Here is an 18,020-nt window from a genome sequence, read left to right as displayed (position 1 = left end):
CATGCTCCTAAAATTACGACATGATTAAATAAACTTCAAAACCGTGTGAGTATGATATGGCTTCTCCTACAAATTTTGAAAAACTTCCTCTTCCTTCTTACTAAGAAATAATCTCTTAGTAAGAGAAGGCAAACTACTTTTTCTGTTTTCTCTCTTCATGACGATCACCCTACATCGCATCGCTAGATCCGTTAGTGGATTGGATCAAGACTCTCTTTTGCTGAAAGATGACATACTGATAAGAAGGTGATATCAAGTACATCCGGCCTCTACTGAAACACAATGTGAAAGATAGTCTACACACACAGGGTACACACAACCAACTTATTAAAAGGAAAAAAACAATAGCGCACACACACAAAAAGTGCAAATGACAAGCTACATCCAACATAGCACATTGATTATTAAAATATGTTCTCCAAATAGTGACCCCTCCAAGAAGAGGATGGCAGTGTCACCAAATCTAGATAGCAAACACCTGATATGGACTTTCACTCCACGGAGCAAGTCTGAGCAATCTCCAATCGAAGGCTTCAACAAGAGAGGTCTCTCAACAAGGACATGACACGGAAACACTACATTAACGTGTATACAATCATCGGATGTGGAGCTAGGTCCCAGAGCTCTAGACTCGGTACTCAAAGAGCATCACCAAATTGAAGCAACCAAGTGTTTCCGCTTCCACTTGCTGGTTATAGAAAACTCTAATAGCAGCACACACACATGCACAACAGTGTTGTCATATTTGCAACGCGTTTGATAGCCATGTCCGCAACTCTAGCGGTGCACTGCCTTGATCCTCGAAATAGAATGTCTAACCAAATGAGCAAGTCTTGCATCCTCCTCTGCAAGGCCTGAGACATCGGCCGCTAGAGGAAGCCTTGCTTCCTGATCTAGATATAACCTAATCCAACTGTCCTCCGGTGGAGTCCTTGCTTCTCGATAGAATGCGACCATGCTATCAAAGATGTCGTCCTCCTCAACATGGACCACCTCAAATGCAAGAGAGCCTAAAAAAGGACACAACGGTTAGGACATCGTTGAGGCGCCAAATCTAGAGTGATAAGGGCAGCAATGAGTTCGTATAATTTTGGTCCAATTTTTTCCTCACAACAGGAGCAAACAATTTAAAAATTTCATAATAGTTATGAAATATTTTTCAGAAAATATGTAACGATATTATTTTCATTTGATCAATCTCAATAATGTGTTGCATATACCGACCGTAGAAATTAGAAAAGCTTAAAAATTCATGATTTCGGGGTTTTGTTTTTTTTTGAAACGGGGGCAAAAGCTTTGCCCCAATCTATTAATTAAGAAGGAGTTTTACATGAGAGATCATGCGAAAGGAAAAGAAAACAAACGGACACAAAGTCCGGGGATACAACAATCACTCTCGCGGCATCATGTTGCCCAACCTTTTGGCACCCGCTAACACCCAAAGGTGTGCTTCTTTCCTAATCTTATCGAAGACTACCTGCGGCGGAGCATGATACGTCTCCAACGTATCTATAATTTCCGATGTTCCATGCTTGTTTTATGACAATACCAACATGTTTTGTTCACACTTTATATCATTTTCATGCATTTTCCGGAACTAACCTATTAACAAGATGCCACAGTGCCAGTTCCTGTTTTCTGCTGTTTTTGGTTCCAGAAAGGCTGTTCGGGCAATATTCTCGGAATTGGACGAAATCAACGCCAAACCTCCTATTTTTCCCGGAAGCGTCCAGAACACCGAAGAAGAGTCGGAGAGGGGCCAGGGGGCCACCACACCACATGGCGGCGCGGGCCAGGGCCTAGGCCGCGCCGGCCTAGGGTGTGGCGCCCCAGTGCCCCCTGCGCCGCCTCTTCGCCTATAAAAGCCCTTTCAACCTAAAAACGCAGTACCAATTGACGAAACTCCAGAAAGACTCCAGGGGCGCCGCCGCCATCGCGAAACTCCAATTCGGGGGACAGAACTCTGTTTCGGCACCCTGCCGGGACGGGGAATTGCCCCCGGAGCCATCTCCACCGCCGTCTTCACCGCCATCTTCACCGCCATCGCTGCCCCCATGATGAGGAGGGAGTAATTCACCCCTGAGGCTGAGGGCTTCGCTGTAGCTATGTGGTTCATCTCTCTCCCATGTACCTCAATACAATAATCTCATGAGCTGCTTTACATGATTGAGATTCATATGAGTTTTGTATCACAATTCATCTATGTGCTACTCTAGTGATGTTATTAAAGTAGTTCTATTCCTCCTGCACGTGTGTAAAGGCAACAGTGTGTGCACCGTGTTAGTAATTGGTTTATGCTATGATCATGATCTCTTGTAGATTGCGAAGTTAACTATTGCTATGATAATATTGATGTGATCTATTCCTCCTACATATGCATGAAGGTGACAGTGTGCATGCTATGTTAGTACTTGGTTTAGTCTATTGATCTATCTTACACTATAAGGTTACTTAAACATGAGCATTATTGTGGAGCTTGTTAACTCCGGCATTGAGGGTTCGTGTAATCCTACGCAATGTGTTCATCATCCAACAAAGTGTAGAGTATGCATTTATCTATTCTGTTATGTGATCAATGTTGAGAGTGTCCACTAGTGAAAGTGTAATCCCTAGGCCTTGTTTCTAAATACTGCTATCGCTGCTTGTTTACTGTTTTACTGCGTTACTACTGTTGCAATACTACCACCATCAACTACACGCCAGCAAGCTATTTTCTGGCATCGTTGCTACTGCTACTGCTTATTCATACCACCTGTATTTCACTATCTCTTCGCTGAACTAGTGCACCTATTAGGTGTGTTGGGGACACAAGAGACTTCTTGCTTTGTGGTTGCAGGGTTGCATGAGAGGGATATCTTTGACCTCTTCCTCCCTGAGTTCGATAAACCTTGGGTGATCCACTTAAGGGAAAACTTGCTGCTGTTCTACAAACCTCTGCTCTTGGAGGCCCAACACTGTCTACAGGAAAAGGAGGGGGAAGTAGACATCAAGCTATTTTCTGGCGCCGTTGCCGGGGAGGAAAGGTAAAAGGTACTCACACTCCGGATCTCGGCTACTAAGCTATTTTCCGCCATTGTAAGTACTCGAAGCTATTTCCTTTAGATCCTGCAATTGCAACTTTTTGTTTCTTGTTTACACTAGTTAGGCATAATGGAAAACAACAAAAAAATTGGTGAGCTTTTTAGTCTTTTTCCTGATTTAGAATTGTTTGATGCAAAAATTAAAAAACCTATGGAACCTTATTTACATGCTAGTAGTGATGTTATTAGTATGAATGCAATTACTACTAATACTATGGATAAGTCTAAGCTTGGGGAAGCTAGTTTATATAAAAATAATCTTTTTTGCTCCTCAGCTTTGGAAGAAATATTTTGCTCTGATAATGCTTTATCTCCCATATGCGATAACTCTAATGATGCTTCTGATATTTTAAATCCACCTGCCGAAAGTATTCCGTATAAAATACCTATGCAAATTATTGAACGCGTTATGGATAACCATTATACAGGGGATGGAACTGTCCACCCTGGAGATCATTTATTGTTCTTGCATGAATTATGTGGTTTATTCAAGTGTGCAGGTATTGCTATGGATGAAGTGAGGAAGAAACTATTCTCTATATCGCTGTCTGGTAAAGCGGCGCATTGGTATAAATTACTGGATAATGGGGATTCTCTTGAATGGAATGATATTGTGCCCCGGTTTTATTCTAAATTTTATCCTCCTCATGAAGTGCATATTGATAGGAATTATATTTATAACTTTTATCCTCGTGATGGAGAGAGTATTTCTCAAGCGTGGGGGAGACTAAAGTCACTAATGCTCAAATGTCCCATTCATGAGCTCCCCCGTAATGTTATTGTTAACAATTTTTATGCGAGACTTTCAGGACAACACAAGGACTATCTGGACGCGTGTTCGGAGGGATCTTTCACAAGCAAGGAGGTTGAAGCTAGGTGGGATCTTCTTGATCGGATTAAGGAGAACGCTGAAGGATGGGAGAACAATGAAGGTAAAGAGTCAGGTATAAATTATGATTATGAATGCATTGAAGCTTTTATGGATACCGATAAATTTCGAAATATGAGTGCTACTTATGGTCTTGACTCTCAAGTTGCTGCAAATCTTTATAAATCCTTTGCTTCTCATTTTGAATTGCCTAAGAAGAATTTTGATAAGTATCATGAACCTTTTAAAGAGGCTTGCATGAAGAATGAAATTGTTGTTAATTATTGCAATAAGCATGCTCAAACTCCTAAGAATGCTATTTCTTATAAGCATGTTAATTTTTGTGGAATGCATAGACCCTGTGGAATTAATCAAGTCAAAGATGAATATTGCATCCATCATATTAATGAAAAAACTAGAAAGTGGCTTAGGGCTCTAGATGATCTTGGTAAGAAAGTTTGTGCCCTCTATCCTTTTATTTGTGAAGTTTGCCATGAAGTGGGTCATTTTAATTTTCAATGCTCCTCCAATGATAATTTGAACCCAATGAGTGCTGCAAATTTGTATTGTGATGATGAAACTACTCCTAATCAGCATGATGAACTTACTTTATTTTTGGGGTGTGAAGAACTGTCGAGAAAAATCTCTTTGTTACATATGAGTGATCTTGATATTGATGATGTCCTGCATGGGTGTTTTTCTTATTGCATTGATAATAGCCATACAAATACTTACATACAAAATATTTTAGAAGATGACACCTTGCCAAAATATGATAGGACCGCTGTGTGTTTTCAACTAATTAATGAAAAGGAGGGATCCTCCCAAGTTTCTTCTATTGTTTCTGAAAGTAAATCAGGTTATGCGGATGAGCCACCCTTCAAGCCTCTTCCTCCTAAAGAAGGAAATGAGGAGAAGGAAGAGAAGAAGAAGAAGAAGGGAATGAAGAAGAAGAAGAAGAAGGAGAATAAAAAGAAAGAGGTAACGGCGTATCCTCGCGTGAATGAGATAACGCTAGGTAACCGTAAGTATGTTGCTCCTAATGATTATTGTGATAATGAATCTGAATACGATGATCTTCCTATGCCCTTTACATACATTAGCAATCATGATTTGAATGAACACACTACTTTTGATATTGCAAATCTCTGGGAAACTAATTCTGAAAATGATGATAATAATTGCCATAGTGTCAGTGCTATCCATGCTTCCTCCCATAATAATATAGAAAGCTGTAAGCTTGGGGAAGAGGTGTTTGAAAATCCTTTTGCTACTGATCATTATGTGTTTGATACATCTCCTTCTAATAACAATGATGGTATGGTCATAGATAAACCGACTGTGAAAGATAACTATTCTATTTCTTATGATGACACTGTGCCTCCGATCTTTGATGATTATTATAAAGAATGCTATGATATAGGTTATAATTATCCTTATGAAACTTGTCATAGTCATGATTGGATTACCAAAAACAATTCTTTTAATATGCAACGTGTTTACCATGTTCAAATTCCTGATAATAATCTTGCTCCAATTACTATTAATGAGAATAACTCTTCTTATGCCAAAATTAATGATACTTCTATGCATATGAACCATGATAAGAATGTTTTAAGTGATGGGTATATTGTGGATTTCATCAATGATGCTACTGAAAGTTATTATGAGAGAGGGAAATATGGTTATATGCATCTTAATAATATTAAGTTTCCCCTCTTTATGTTGAGAATCTTGAAGTTACTCGTGTTTTATCCTCTTATGCTTGTCACTTTGTTCTTCATGAATTCATTTGTGTACAAGATTCCTCTTCATAGGAAGCATGTTAGACTTAAATTTGTTTTGAATTTGCCTCTTGAAGCTCTCTTTTGCTTCAAATACTATTTCCCGCGAATGGATTATTAAAACTGCTGAGCCCATCTTAATGGCTATAAAGAAAGAACTTCTTGGGAGATAACCCATGTGTTATTTTGCTACAGTACTTTGTTTTATATTTGTGTCTTGGAAGTTGTTTACTACTGTAGCAACCTCTCCTTATCTTAGTTTTGTGTTTTGTTGTGCCAAGTAAAGCCGTTGATAGAAAAGTAAGTACTAGATTTGGATTACTGCGCAGTTCCAGATTTCTTTGCTGTCACGAATCTGGGTCCACCTCCCTGTAGGTAGCTCAGAAAATTAAGCCAATTTACGTGCATGATCCTAAGATATGTACGCAACTTTCATTCAATTTGAGCATTTTCATTTGAGCAAGTCTGGTGCCATTTTAAAATTCGTCAATACGAACTGTTCTGTTTTGACAGATTCTGCCTTTTATTTCGCATTGCCTCTTTTGCTATGTTGGATGAATTTCTTTGATCCACTAATGTCCAGTAGCATTATGCAATGTCCAGAAGTGTTAAGAATGATTGTGTCACCTCTGAATATGTTAATTTTTATTGTGCACTAACCCTCTAATGAGTTGTTTCGAGTTTGGTGTGGAGGAAGTTTTCAAGGGTCAAGAAAGGAGGATGATATACTATGATCAAGAAGAGTGAAAGCTCTAAGCTTGGGGATGCCCCGGTGGTTCATCCCTGCATATTTCAAGAAGACTCAAGCGTCTAAGCTTGGGGATGCCCAAGGCATCCCCTTCTTCATCGACAAATTATCAGGTTCCTTCTCTTGAAACTATATTTTTATTCGGTCACATCTTATGTGCTTTACTTGGAGCGTCTGTATGCTTTTGTTTTTGTTTGTGTTTGAATAAATGCTTGTGTGGGAGAGAGACACGCTCCGCTGGTTCGTATGAACACATGTGTTCTTAGCTCATAATATTCATGGCGAAGGTTGAAACTGCTTCGTTAAATTATTATATGGTTGGAATTGGAAAATGCTACATGTAGAAATTGGTGTGATGTCTTGAATAATGTGATACTTGGCAATTGTTGTGCTCTTGTTTAAGCTCTTGCATCATATACCTTGCACCCATTAGTGAGGAAATACATAGAGCTTGTTAAAATTTGGGTTTGCATGAGTGGTTTCTCTAGAGTCTAGATATTTTCTAGTAAGATGTTCGAACAACAAGGAAGACGATGTATAGTTTTATAATGCTTGTAATATGTCTTTTATGTGAGTTTTGCTGTACTAGTTCGTGCTTGTGTTTGCTTCAAACAACCTTGCTAGCCTAAACCTTGTATCGAGAGGGAATACTTCTCATGCATCCAAATCCTTGAGCCAAACAACACTATGCCATTTGTGTCCACCATACCTACCTACTACATGGTATTTTCCGCCATTCCAAAGTAAATTGCTTGAGTGCTACCTTTAAAATTCCATCATTCACCTTTGCAATATATAGCTCATGGGACAAATAGCTTAAAAACTATTGTGGTATTGAATATGTAATTATGCACTTTATCTCTTATTAAGTTGCTTGTTGTGCGATAACCATGTTCACTGGGGACGCCATCAACTATTCATTGTTGAATTTCATGTGAGTTGCTATGCATGTCCGTCTTGTCTGAAGTAAGAGAGATCTACCACCCTATGGTTAAGCATGCATATTGTTAGAGAAGAACATTGGGCCGCTAACTAAAGCCATGATCCATGGTGGAAGTTTCAGTTTTGGACATATATCCTCAATCTCAAATGAGAAAATTATTAATTGTTGTTATATGCTTATGCATAAAAGAGGTGTCCATTATCTGTTGTCTATGTTGTCCCGGTATGGATGTCTAAGTTGAAGAATAATCAATAGCGAGAAATCCAATGCGAGCTTTCTCCTTAGACCTTTGTACAGGCGGCATAGAGGTACCCCTTTGTGACACTTGGTAAAAACAATGCATTGTGATGATCCGGTAGTCCAAGCTAATTAGGACAAGGTGCGGGCACTATTAGTACACTATGCATGAGGCTTGCAACTTATAAGATATAATTTACATGATGCATATGCTTTATTACTACCGTTGACAAAATTGTTTCATGTTTTCAAAATAAAAGCTCTAGCACAAATATAGCAATCGATGCTTTCCTCTTTGAAGGACCATTCTTTTACTTTTATTGTTGAGTCAGTTCACCTATCTTTCTCCACCTCAAGAAGCAAACATTTGTGTGAACTGTGCATTGATTCTTATATACTTGCTTATTGCATTTGTTATATTGCTTTGCATTGACAACTATCCATGAGATATACATGTTACAAGTTGAAAGAAACCGCTGAAACTTAATCTTCCATTGTGTTGCTTCAATGTCTCTACTATGAATTTATTGCTTTATGAGTAACTCTTATGCAAGACTTATTGATGCTTGTCTCGAAAGTACTATTCATGAAAAGTCTTTGCTATATGATTCACTTGTTTACTCATTGCATTTACATTGTTTCGAATCGCTGCATTCATCTCATATGCTTTACAATGGTATGATTAAGATTATGTTGGTAGCATGTCACCTCAGAAATTATCTTTTATCGTTTACCTACTCGAGGACGAGTAGGAACTAAGCTTGGGGATGCTGATACGTCTCCAACGTATCTATAATTTCCGATGTTCCATGCTTGTTTTATGAAAATACCAACATGTTTTGTTCACACTTTATATCATTTTCATGCATTTTCCGGAACTAACCTATTAACAAGATGCCACAGTGCCAGTTCCTGTTTTCTGCTGTTTTTGGTTCCAGAAAGGCTGTTCGGGCAATATTCTCGGAATTGGACGAAATCAACGCCAAACCTCCTATTTTTCCCGGAAGCGTCCAGAACACCGAAGAAGAGTCAGAGAGGGGCCAGGGGGCCACCACACCACATGGCGGCGCGGGCCAGGCCTAGGCCGCGCCGGCCTAGGGTGTGGCGCCCCCAGGTGCCCCCCTGCACCGCCTCTTCGCCTATAAAAGCCCTTTCGACCTAAAAACACAGTACCAATTGACGAAACTCCAGAAAGACTCCAGGGGCGCCGCCGCCATCGCGAAACTCCAATTCGGGGGACAGAACTCTGTTTCGGCACCCTGCCGGGATGGGGAATTGCCCCCGGAGCCATCTCCACCGCCGTCTTCACCGCCATCTTCACCGCCATCGCTGCCCCCATGATGAGGAGGGAGTAATTCACCCCTGAGGCTGAGGGCTTCGCTGTAGCTATGTGGTTCATCTCTCTCCCATGTACCTCAATACAATAATCTCATGAGCTGCTTTACATGATTGAGATTCATATGAGTTTTGTATCACAATTCATCTATGTGCTACTCTAGTGATGTTATTAAAGTAGTTCTATTCCTCCTGCACGTGTGTAAAGGCGACAGTGTGTGCACCGTGTTAGTACTTGGTTTATGCTATGATCATGATCTCTTGTAGATTGCGAAGTTAACTATTGCTATGATAATATTGATGTGATCTATTCCTCCTACATATGCATGAAGGTGACAGTGTGCATGCTATGTTAGTACTTGGTTTAGTCTATTGATCTATCTTACACTATAAGGTTACTTAAACATGAGCATTATTGTGGAGCTTGTTAACTCCGGCATTGAGGGTTCGTGTAATCCTACGCAATGTGTTCATCATCCAACAAAGTGTAGAGTATGCATTTATCTATTCTGTTATGTGATCAATGTTGAGAGTGTCCACTAGTGAAAGTGTAATCCCTAGGCCTTGTTCCTAAATACTGCTATCGCTGCTTGTTTCTTGTTTCTTTGCGTTACTACTGTTGCAATACTACCACCATCAACTACACGCCAGCAAGCTATTTTCTGGCATCGTTGCTACTGCTACTGCTTATTCATACCACCTGTATTTCACTATCTCTTCGCTGAACTAGTGCACCTATTAGGTGTGTTGGGGACACAAGAGACTTCTTGCTTTGTGGTTGCAGGGTTGCATGAGAGGGATATCTTTGACCTCTTCCTCCCTGAGTTCGATAAACCTTGGGTGATCCACTTAAGGGAAAACTTGCTGCTGTTCTACAAACCTCTGCTTTTGGAGGCCCAACACTGTCTACAGGAAAAGGAGGGGGAAGTAGACATCAGAGCACTTTTGGCGTTGAAGACCCTAGCGTTGCGCTCGTTCCACAGCTCCCAGGACACGAGAAGCGCCACCGAGGCCATGGCCTTCCGATTAGGCACATGCCCCCCCGTCATGGAGTCCCACCAAGAGTGAATGTCATGATTTGCCCATTGTAAGGGGGTGATCGCATTGGTGCCCATCCAATCCTTGACGAAGCCCCAAAGGCGGGTGGTGTAGCGGCAATGGACGAAGAGGTGATCATGAGTTTCGGTGCACTGTTTACAAAGGGGGCACAGCCCGCAGTTTGGCCATCCACGCTTGGCGAGGCGATCAGCCGTCCAAATCCTGTTTTGGTATAGGAGCCATGCAAAGAACTTCACCTTTGGGGGGGCCCAAGCCTTCCAAATCAGCTTGTTCATAGGAGATAGCAGCGAGCCCAAAAATTGCAACTCATAGGCCGATTTGGCGGAATAATGGCCATTAGCCGTGAGCCTCCACACAATGTCATCATCAACATCCGGATCAAGATGGATGGTGGAGATGAGGGTCCAAAGGTCGATGAACTGCGCCATATGGTCGATGGTGAAGGTGCCCTCCAAGTCAATTTTGCTCACCCAAGCATCATTGTGGAGAGCTTGGGCGACTTTCCAGTTCTTTCTCTTGGACGAGCCGAAAATTAGGGGTGCAATGTCAATAGGCTTTCTCCCCTGAAGCCACGGCGCTTGCCAAAAAGGCGTCTTTTTACCATTCCCAAGGTTGATTGTGGTCGCGGAGTAGAAAAGGTCCATGTCATAGTCCGAGCACGGGTTGCCGGAGCCAACCCAAATCTTGGATGGGTCCTTCCACTCAAGCCACGATTTCGGGGTTTTGATTTGTTTTGAAAAGCATAAAAAATGTTGTATATCTCTATTAAAAATGCTTTTAAAAAAGAACGACTATCCAAACTTACTAAAACATTGAAGCTTCATTAGCTTCAAAATACCAGGAAAAAAGCCGTCTTAAGATATTGGTTTGTCAACCGTGTGGCGTCTTCAGAGCATGAAATTGGGCATCTATCAGCTTGTACCACACTGTTGCCCAGAAGTCAGCGACGTTGATTATGTTCTCTATCAGAGTTTGTACTATTCGCGACCTACTCCATTATTGCATCGAACTTGAAAGTACAATCCACCCACCCAAAATCATGCTGCTTCCAACATGAAAGCTTCTAACTGCCCTCACTGGAATCTTAACAGCTGACTTTGCATTTTTCATTATAAGTGTAGTACTCTTATTTGGGAATCCTAACAGCATACTCTCATTTGTACGTACATGCCACATGTACGGGCATCTGTCTATGTACATGCATGTCCGGACGGACGCGCGTACGGCGACACGCATGCTCAAAGAATCGTGAGATGATTAAGGTAATCTGTTGCGGCGGTTGAGGTGTTTGAGTCGGCCGGCTTCAGGTGTCGTTATATACTCCTAAGTCCTAACCTTTTTTTTCTTTGAGAAACATCCTAAGTCCTAACCTTGTTTGACTTTGCGCTATGCTGGATTGTTAGCCTGTCTTAGCTTAACATGACGTTGTGATTGCAAGCACGACGCTAGCCAATTGGTTTCTTTGATTTGTTTCATTTGTACTGTAGTGCCAAACAGCACATGTCTCTCTGCGGTTACTCGCGTTCTGTACCGTACAAATTTGGGGGGGGGGGGGGGGTCGTTGAGGCACGCAACACGAAAGCAAGAACCCAGCATATGATATAATCAAGCACCCAATTGATAGATAAGTATGGACCTTTGTTTATGTTTGAATTGTTCATATAATATATACTCCTAATTGGTCAGCCCCCGTACTGCTGCTAGTAAGCTGGTGGCTTTACAATTAAATAATAATAAAACCCCTTTTTTGCTAAGAAGCGTAATGGAGCAGACTTTTAATTTTGTCACGAGGACATGTCGACATAGATATGGTTCTCTATGCCAGCGAAAATCGTCAACTCTGTGTCGTTTGTGGTCGAAACGCCATGGTGAGGGAGCAGTTAAGAGCAAAAACAATAGTATAGCCAGCAACTGGCTATAGTGGTTTGTCATATCATCTATAGCTAACTTATAGCCATCATATACAATAGTGGACTCTAATAATGTACTACTTTATTAAAATATGGTTCACCTTTCACTCTCACAAAATGCCTAGGAGCACGTGCTAGAGCTGGCTCTTGCATAAGAGCCCACTTACCTTCTCTCTCCTATTCTCACTCCTCCAACTAAGTAAAGATATAATATTTTATCTGTTATAGCCAGCTGACTGTACCTTACTGTACTTGCTCTAAGATAAGAGCTATACTTTTCTTCTCTTTTTTTTCTTGCGAAACATAGTAGACGTAGGCGCTCACATATAGCACATACACTCACCCTATGAACGCACGCATGCACACCCTACCCCTATGAGCACCTCCGAAAGACTGCGTCCAAGAAACATCATCCGACGGGTCTTGAGATTGACGAAGTCATCACAGGCGCTTCGCTGTCGATGAAAATGTCGCCTCCCACTGAAGAATATTCCGCCTTTAATGAGACACCAAAATGTCAAACCTGGAGTTTGAACTCTGGTGGGCTGGGGGTGCCACTGCCCTCCTAACCACCCAACCATAGGTTGGTTCTCCTATACTTTTCTTCTCTAAAAGGTGAACTTTATTAAGTATCGACATGTTATCAGAAATGTATAATGATGTGACACGAGCCTTCGTTTAGTAGAGAAAAATAAGAAAAGGGAGGGTGTCTTTATTTAAGTGAGGGATGATGTTTGAGAAAATAAGAGGGAGCTATTTCATGTGTTGTACCATGTCTTTCCTTAGCAAATTAATTTCTTACTAAAAATAAGTGATCTTCATTAATTGTTAAGGATGGTAATAAGATAATATAGTAGATTATACAATTTATATGTATTTCTCTCTCTAATGATGTGAAAGGATGACATGTCGTCTTTACCATTACACATACCCTCCGGCAGACCGCACAATAGAATCCTGAATATATAGAAACTGGGAGCCTAGAAGTAGTGCTTGTGGGATTTGGCTTGTGAGAGAATACATGAGAGGAAGTGTGCGGAAAGAATGGTGGAGAATGAACGGTTAAAGATATAAGACTGGGGGTGGGGCCAGCCACGTTGCCACGCTACCTTGATGTGTTACGCTATCGTTCCGGAGGACGCGAGAGAGCGATCCTCCGGGAGTAGCCATCATTTTCCTAACAAAAATCCTCTTTATAAAAAACGCACATGCTCTCACCCTCTTAGACCAGAGCATGTTGAGATAACGTTTGGCTCGATGGGTCCGCCCTTTCTCTTCTCGAGTACCCTTGTGGAGACTTGCTCTGCTTGAGCCCTTTCCCCTTTCCCCTTGCTCCCCCCACCGGCCTCTATCTCCCTTGCCGCCGGTGGTGGGTGGGACTGGGTATGGTTTCTTGTAGTAGCAGGTTTTTTCTTTCCCAGTTTCTCCTCGGTGAATAAAGGGGTGGCCGGATCTTGATCTAGCTATGCTCTCTTTCGTACCATTTCTCTTTGTCTGCTCAGCAGTGAGAATGATGGAGTGATGGAGGATGGAGCTAGTTCTTATGTTGGCACCTCCCGGTCGGATCCATGGCGAGGATTAGCTTCGATTGTTCTTGCTCCCACAACGCGACCTTCTTCTTGCTGCAATAAAATCACGTTGAGTAGTTGTTGCTCTCTACTACTTCGTTCTTGGCCATGGTGGTTGGGAGGGAGAAGGCCGAAGGGCTCAATGATGTCTACACACGCTTCTATTCTTGTAGACAGTGTTGGGCCTCCAAGTGCAGAGGTTTGTAGAACATCAACAAGTTTCCCTTAAGTGGATCACCCAAGGTTTATCGAACTCAGGGAGGTAGAGGTCAAAGATATCCCTCTCAAGCAACCCTGCAATTAAGATACAAGAAGTCTCTTGTGTCCCCAACACACCCAATACACTTATCAGATGTATAGGTGCACTAGTTCGGCGAAGAGATAGTAAAATGCAAGTGATATGGATGAATATGAGTGGTAATAACAATCTGAAATAAATATAGCAGCAAGTAAACATGCAGTAAAATAGTAAATAAATGGTGATTCGATGTTTGGAAACAAGGCCTAGAGATCATACTTTCACTAGTGGTCACTCTCAACAATGATATCATAAAGGAATATAAATATAAGCACTTCACTATGCTATTCTGAACTACTCTTCGGTTAGATAACGAACACTAATTCACCGCGTTGGGCTGCAAAAGCAAACCTTAAAGATGTATTCCCAAGTACTAATGAACACCCTACTCCGTCACTTTTATCATTCATAGGAGGTACTAACACACCACAATTTCATAGAGACATCCAACTCAAATCATGATTCAGTGAACAAGTATTCTGTGAAATATAGCCTAAGAGACCCACACGGTGCACACACCGTCACCTTTACACATGTGGGACAAGGAGTCTCCGAACATCACATAAGTAAAATCCACTTAAATAGCATAACGACATCTAGATTACAAAGCTCATGGTCACATAAAGATCACACCATGGAAGAGAGAGATAAACCACATAGCTACCGGTAGAGCCCTTAGCCCCGGGGGAGAACTACTGACTCCTCATCATGGGAGTCAGAAATGGCGATGAAGATGGCGGTTGAGTCGATGGAGATAGCTCTGGGGGCAATTCCCCGTCCCGACAGCATGCTGATACGTCTCCGACGTATCGATAATTTCTTGTGTTCCATGCCACCTTATTGATGTTATCTACATGTTTTATGCACACTTTTATGTCATATTCGTGCATTTTCTGGAACTAACCTATTAACAAGATGCCGAAGTGCCAGTTCCTGTTTTCTGCTGTTTTTGGTTTCAGAAATCCTAGTAACGAAATATTCTCGGAATCGGACGAAATCAACGCCAAAGTTCCTATTTTCACCGGAAGCATCCAGAACACCCGGGAAGGACCAGAGGGGGGGCACTGGGCCCCCAGACCATAGGCCGGCGCGGCCCAGGCCCTGGCCGCGCCGCCCTATGGTGTCGTCGCCCCTTCGACCCTCCTGCGCCGCCTCTTCGCCTATATAAAGCCCCTGGATCGAAAACCCTGAGGCGTTGGACGAAAACCACAGAAACCTTCCAGAGCCGCCGCCATCGCGAAGCCAAGATCTGGGGGACAGGAGTCTCTGTTCCGGCACGCTGCCGGAACGGGGAAGTGCCCCTGGAAGGCTCCTCCATCGACACCGCTGCCATCTCCACCGCCATCTTCATCACCGCTGCTGCTCCCATGAGGAGGGAGTAGTTCTCCATCGAGGCTCGGGGCTGTACCGGTAGCTATGTGGTTCATCTCTCTCCTATGTACCTCAATACAATAATCTCATGAGCTGCTTTACATGATTGAGATTCATATGAGTTTTGTATCACTACTATCTATGTGCTACTCTAGCAAAGTTATTAAAGTAGTTTTATTCCTCCTGCACGTGTGTAAAGGTGACAGTGTGTGCACCGTGTTAGTACTTGGTTTATGCTATGATCATGATCTCTTGTAGATTGAGAAGTTAACTATTGCTATGATAATATTGATGTGATCTATTCCTCCTACATATGCATGAAGGTGACAGTGTGCATGCTATGTTAGTACTTGGTTTAGTCTTTTGATCTATCTTACACTAAAGGTTACTAAAATATGAGCATTATTGTGGAGCTTGTTAACTCCGGCATTGAGGGTTCGTGTAATCCTACGCAATGTGTTCATCATCCAACAAAAGTGTAGAGTATGCATTTATCTATTCTGTTATGTGATCAATGTTGAGAGTGTCCACTAGTGAAAGTGTAATCCCTAGGCCTTGTTCCTAAATACTGCTGCGTTACTACTGCTTGTTTACTGTTTCACTGCATTACTACTGCTGCAATACTACCACCATCAACTACACGCCCGAAAGCTATTTTCTGGCACCGTTGCTACTGCTCATATATATTCATACCACCTGTATTTCACTATCTCTTCGCCGAACTAGTGCACCTATTAGGTGTGTTGGGGACACAAGAGACTTCTTGCTTTGTGGTTGCAGGGTTGCATGAGAGGGATATCTTTGACCTCTTCCTCCCTGAGTTCGATAAACCTTGGGTATCCACTTAAGGGAAACTTGCTGCTGTTCTACAAACCTCTGCTCTTGGAGGCCCAACACTGTCTACAGGAAAGGAGGGGGAACGTAGACATCAAGCACTTTTCTGGCGCCGTTGCCGGGGAGGAAAGGTAAAAGGCACTCATACTTCAGTTCCAGGTAAAGTACTTTTCTGGCGCCATTGTGTTTGTGCTCGAAGCTATTTCCTTTAGATCCTGCAATTGCATCTTTTTGTTTCTTGTTTACACTAGTAAGGCATAATGGAAAACATCTGTGAGCTTTTTATTCTATTTCCTGAGTCAAGACATGAATGGTTTAATGCGAAAATTAAAAAACCCATGGAACATGTTAGCATGAATACTTTGAACACCATTGTTGCTAATGATATGGAAAATTCTAAGCTTGGGGAAGCTGGTTTTGATGAGCATGATATTTTTAGTCCCCCAAGCATTGAGGAGAAAATTTACTTTGATGATACTTTGCCTCCCATATATGATGATTATAATGATAGTGGTCTTTTGGTGCCACCTACTATGGAGAGTAATTTTTATGATGATTATACTATGCCTCCTACACTTGATGAGAATAATAATGATAGCTACTTTGTTGAATTTGCTCCCGCTACAACTAATAAAATTGATTATGCCTATGTGGAGAGTAATAATTTTATGCATGAGACTCATGATAAGAATGCTTTATGTGATAGTTATATTGTTGAGTTTGCTAATGTTGCTACTGAAAGTTATTATGAGAGAGGAAAATATGGTTGTAGAAATTTTCATGTTACTAAAACACCTCTCTATGTGCTGAAATTTTTGAAGCTACACTTGTTTTATCTTCCTATGCTTGTTACTTTGCTCTTCATGAACTTGTTTATTTACAAGATTCCTTTGCATAGGAAGCATGTTAGACTTAAATGTGTTTTGAATTTGCCTCTTGATGCTCTCTTTTGCTTCAAATACTATTTCTTATGAGTGCATCATTAAAACTGCTGAGCCCATCTTAATGGCTATAAAGAAAGAACTTCTTGGGAGATAACCCATGTGTTATTTTGCTACAGTACTTTGTTTTATATTTGTGTCTTGGAAGTTGTTTACTACTGTAGCAACCTCTCCTTATCTTAGTTTTGTGTTTTGTTGTGCCAAGTAAAGCCGTTGATAGAAAAGTAAGTACTAGATTTGGATTACTGCGCAGTTCCAGATTTCTTTGCTGTCACGAATCTGGGTCCACCTCCCTGTAGGTAGCTCAGAAAATTAAGCCAATTTACGTGCATGATCCTCAGATATGTACGCAACTTTCATTCAATTTGAGCATTTTCATTTGAGCAAGTCTGGTGCCATTTTAAAATTCGTCAATACGAACTGTTCCGTTTTGACAGATTCTGCCTTTTATTTCGCATTGCCTCTTTTGCTATGTTGGATGAATTTCTTTGATCCACTAATGTCCAGTAGCATTATGCAATGTCCAGAAGTGTTAAGAATGATTGTGTCACCTCTGAATATGTCAATTTATAATGTGCACTAACCCTCTAATGAGTTGTTTCGAGTTTGGTGTGGAGGAAGTTTTCAAGGATCAAGAGAGGAGTATGATGCAACATGATCAAGGAGAGTGAAAGCTCTAAGCTTGGGGATGCCCCGGTGGTTCACCCCTGCATATATCAAGAAGGCTCAAGCGTCTAAGCTTGGGGATGCCCAAGGCATCCCCTTCTTCATCGACAAATTATCAGGTTCCTCCCCTGAAACTATATTTTTATTCCGTCACATCTTATGCACTTTACTTGGAGCGTCTGTTTGTTTGTTTCTATTTTTGTTTTTGTTTGTGTTTGAATAAATTGGATTACATCATGCTTGTGTGGGAGAGAGACACGCTCCGCTGTTGCATATGAACACATGTGTTCTTAGCTTTTAGTATTCATGGCGAAGTTTCTTCTTCGTTAAATTGTTATGTGGTTGGAATTTGAAAATGATACATGTAGTAATTGCTAT

At 41.5% G+C, this 18,020-nt stretch overlaps 1 protein-coding gene across 1 annotated transcript; it reads right to left on the bottom strand.

Annotated features, from left to right (window-relative positions):
• Nucleotides 1–777: 777 nt before the first annotated feature.
• Nucleotides 778–10,698, bottom strand: LOC139839058 (uncharacterized). The gene is made up of 2 exons (XM_071829104.1): nt 9,939–10,698; nt 778–1,010 (listed from the first exon to the last, which is right to left on the bottom strand). Exons 1-2 carry the CDS (start codon nt 10,696–10,698, stop codon nt 778–780), a joined length of 993 nt encoding a protein of 330 aa, XP_071685205.1.
• Between the last annotated feature and the right edge of the window lie 7,322 nt (nt 10,699–18,020).

The sequence above is a fragment of the Lolium perenne genome, chromosome 4, assembly GCF_019359855.2.
Source record: "Lolium perenne isolate Kyuss_39 chromosome 4, Kyuss_2.0, whole genome shotgun sequence".
Lineage (NCBI taxonomy): Eukaryota > Viridiplantae > Streptophyta > Magnoliopsida > Poales > Poaceae > Lolium > Lolium perenne.
The sequence above is the reverse complement of the archived record's forward strand: the minus strand, read 5'-3'. Positions and strand labels throughout refer to the sequence as shown.

What these genes read in the sequence shown, in the direction of transcription:
- LOC139839058 (XM_071829104.1), bottom strand. Translation starts at nt 10,698, where the DNA reads ATGGACCTTTTCTACTCCGCGACCACAATCAACCTTGGGAATGGTAAA. An exon ending in TAGGGTCTTCAACGCCAAAA is followed by an intron (nt 1,011 to 9,938) that starts GTGCTCTGATGT and finishes GTCCTTTTTTAG; the next exon opens with GCTCTCTTGCATTTGAGGTG.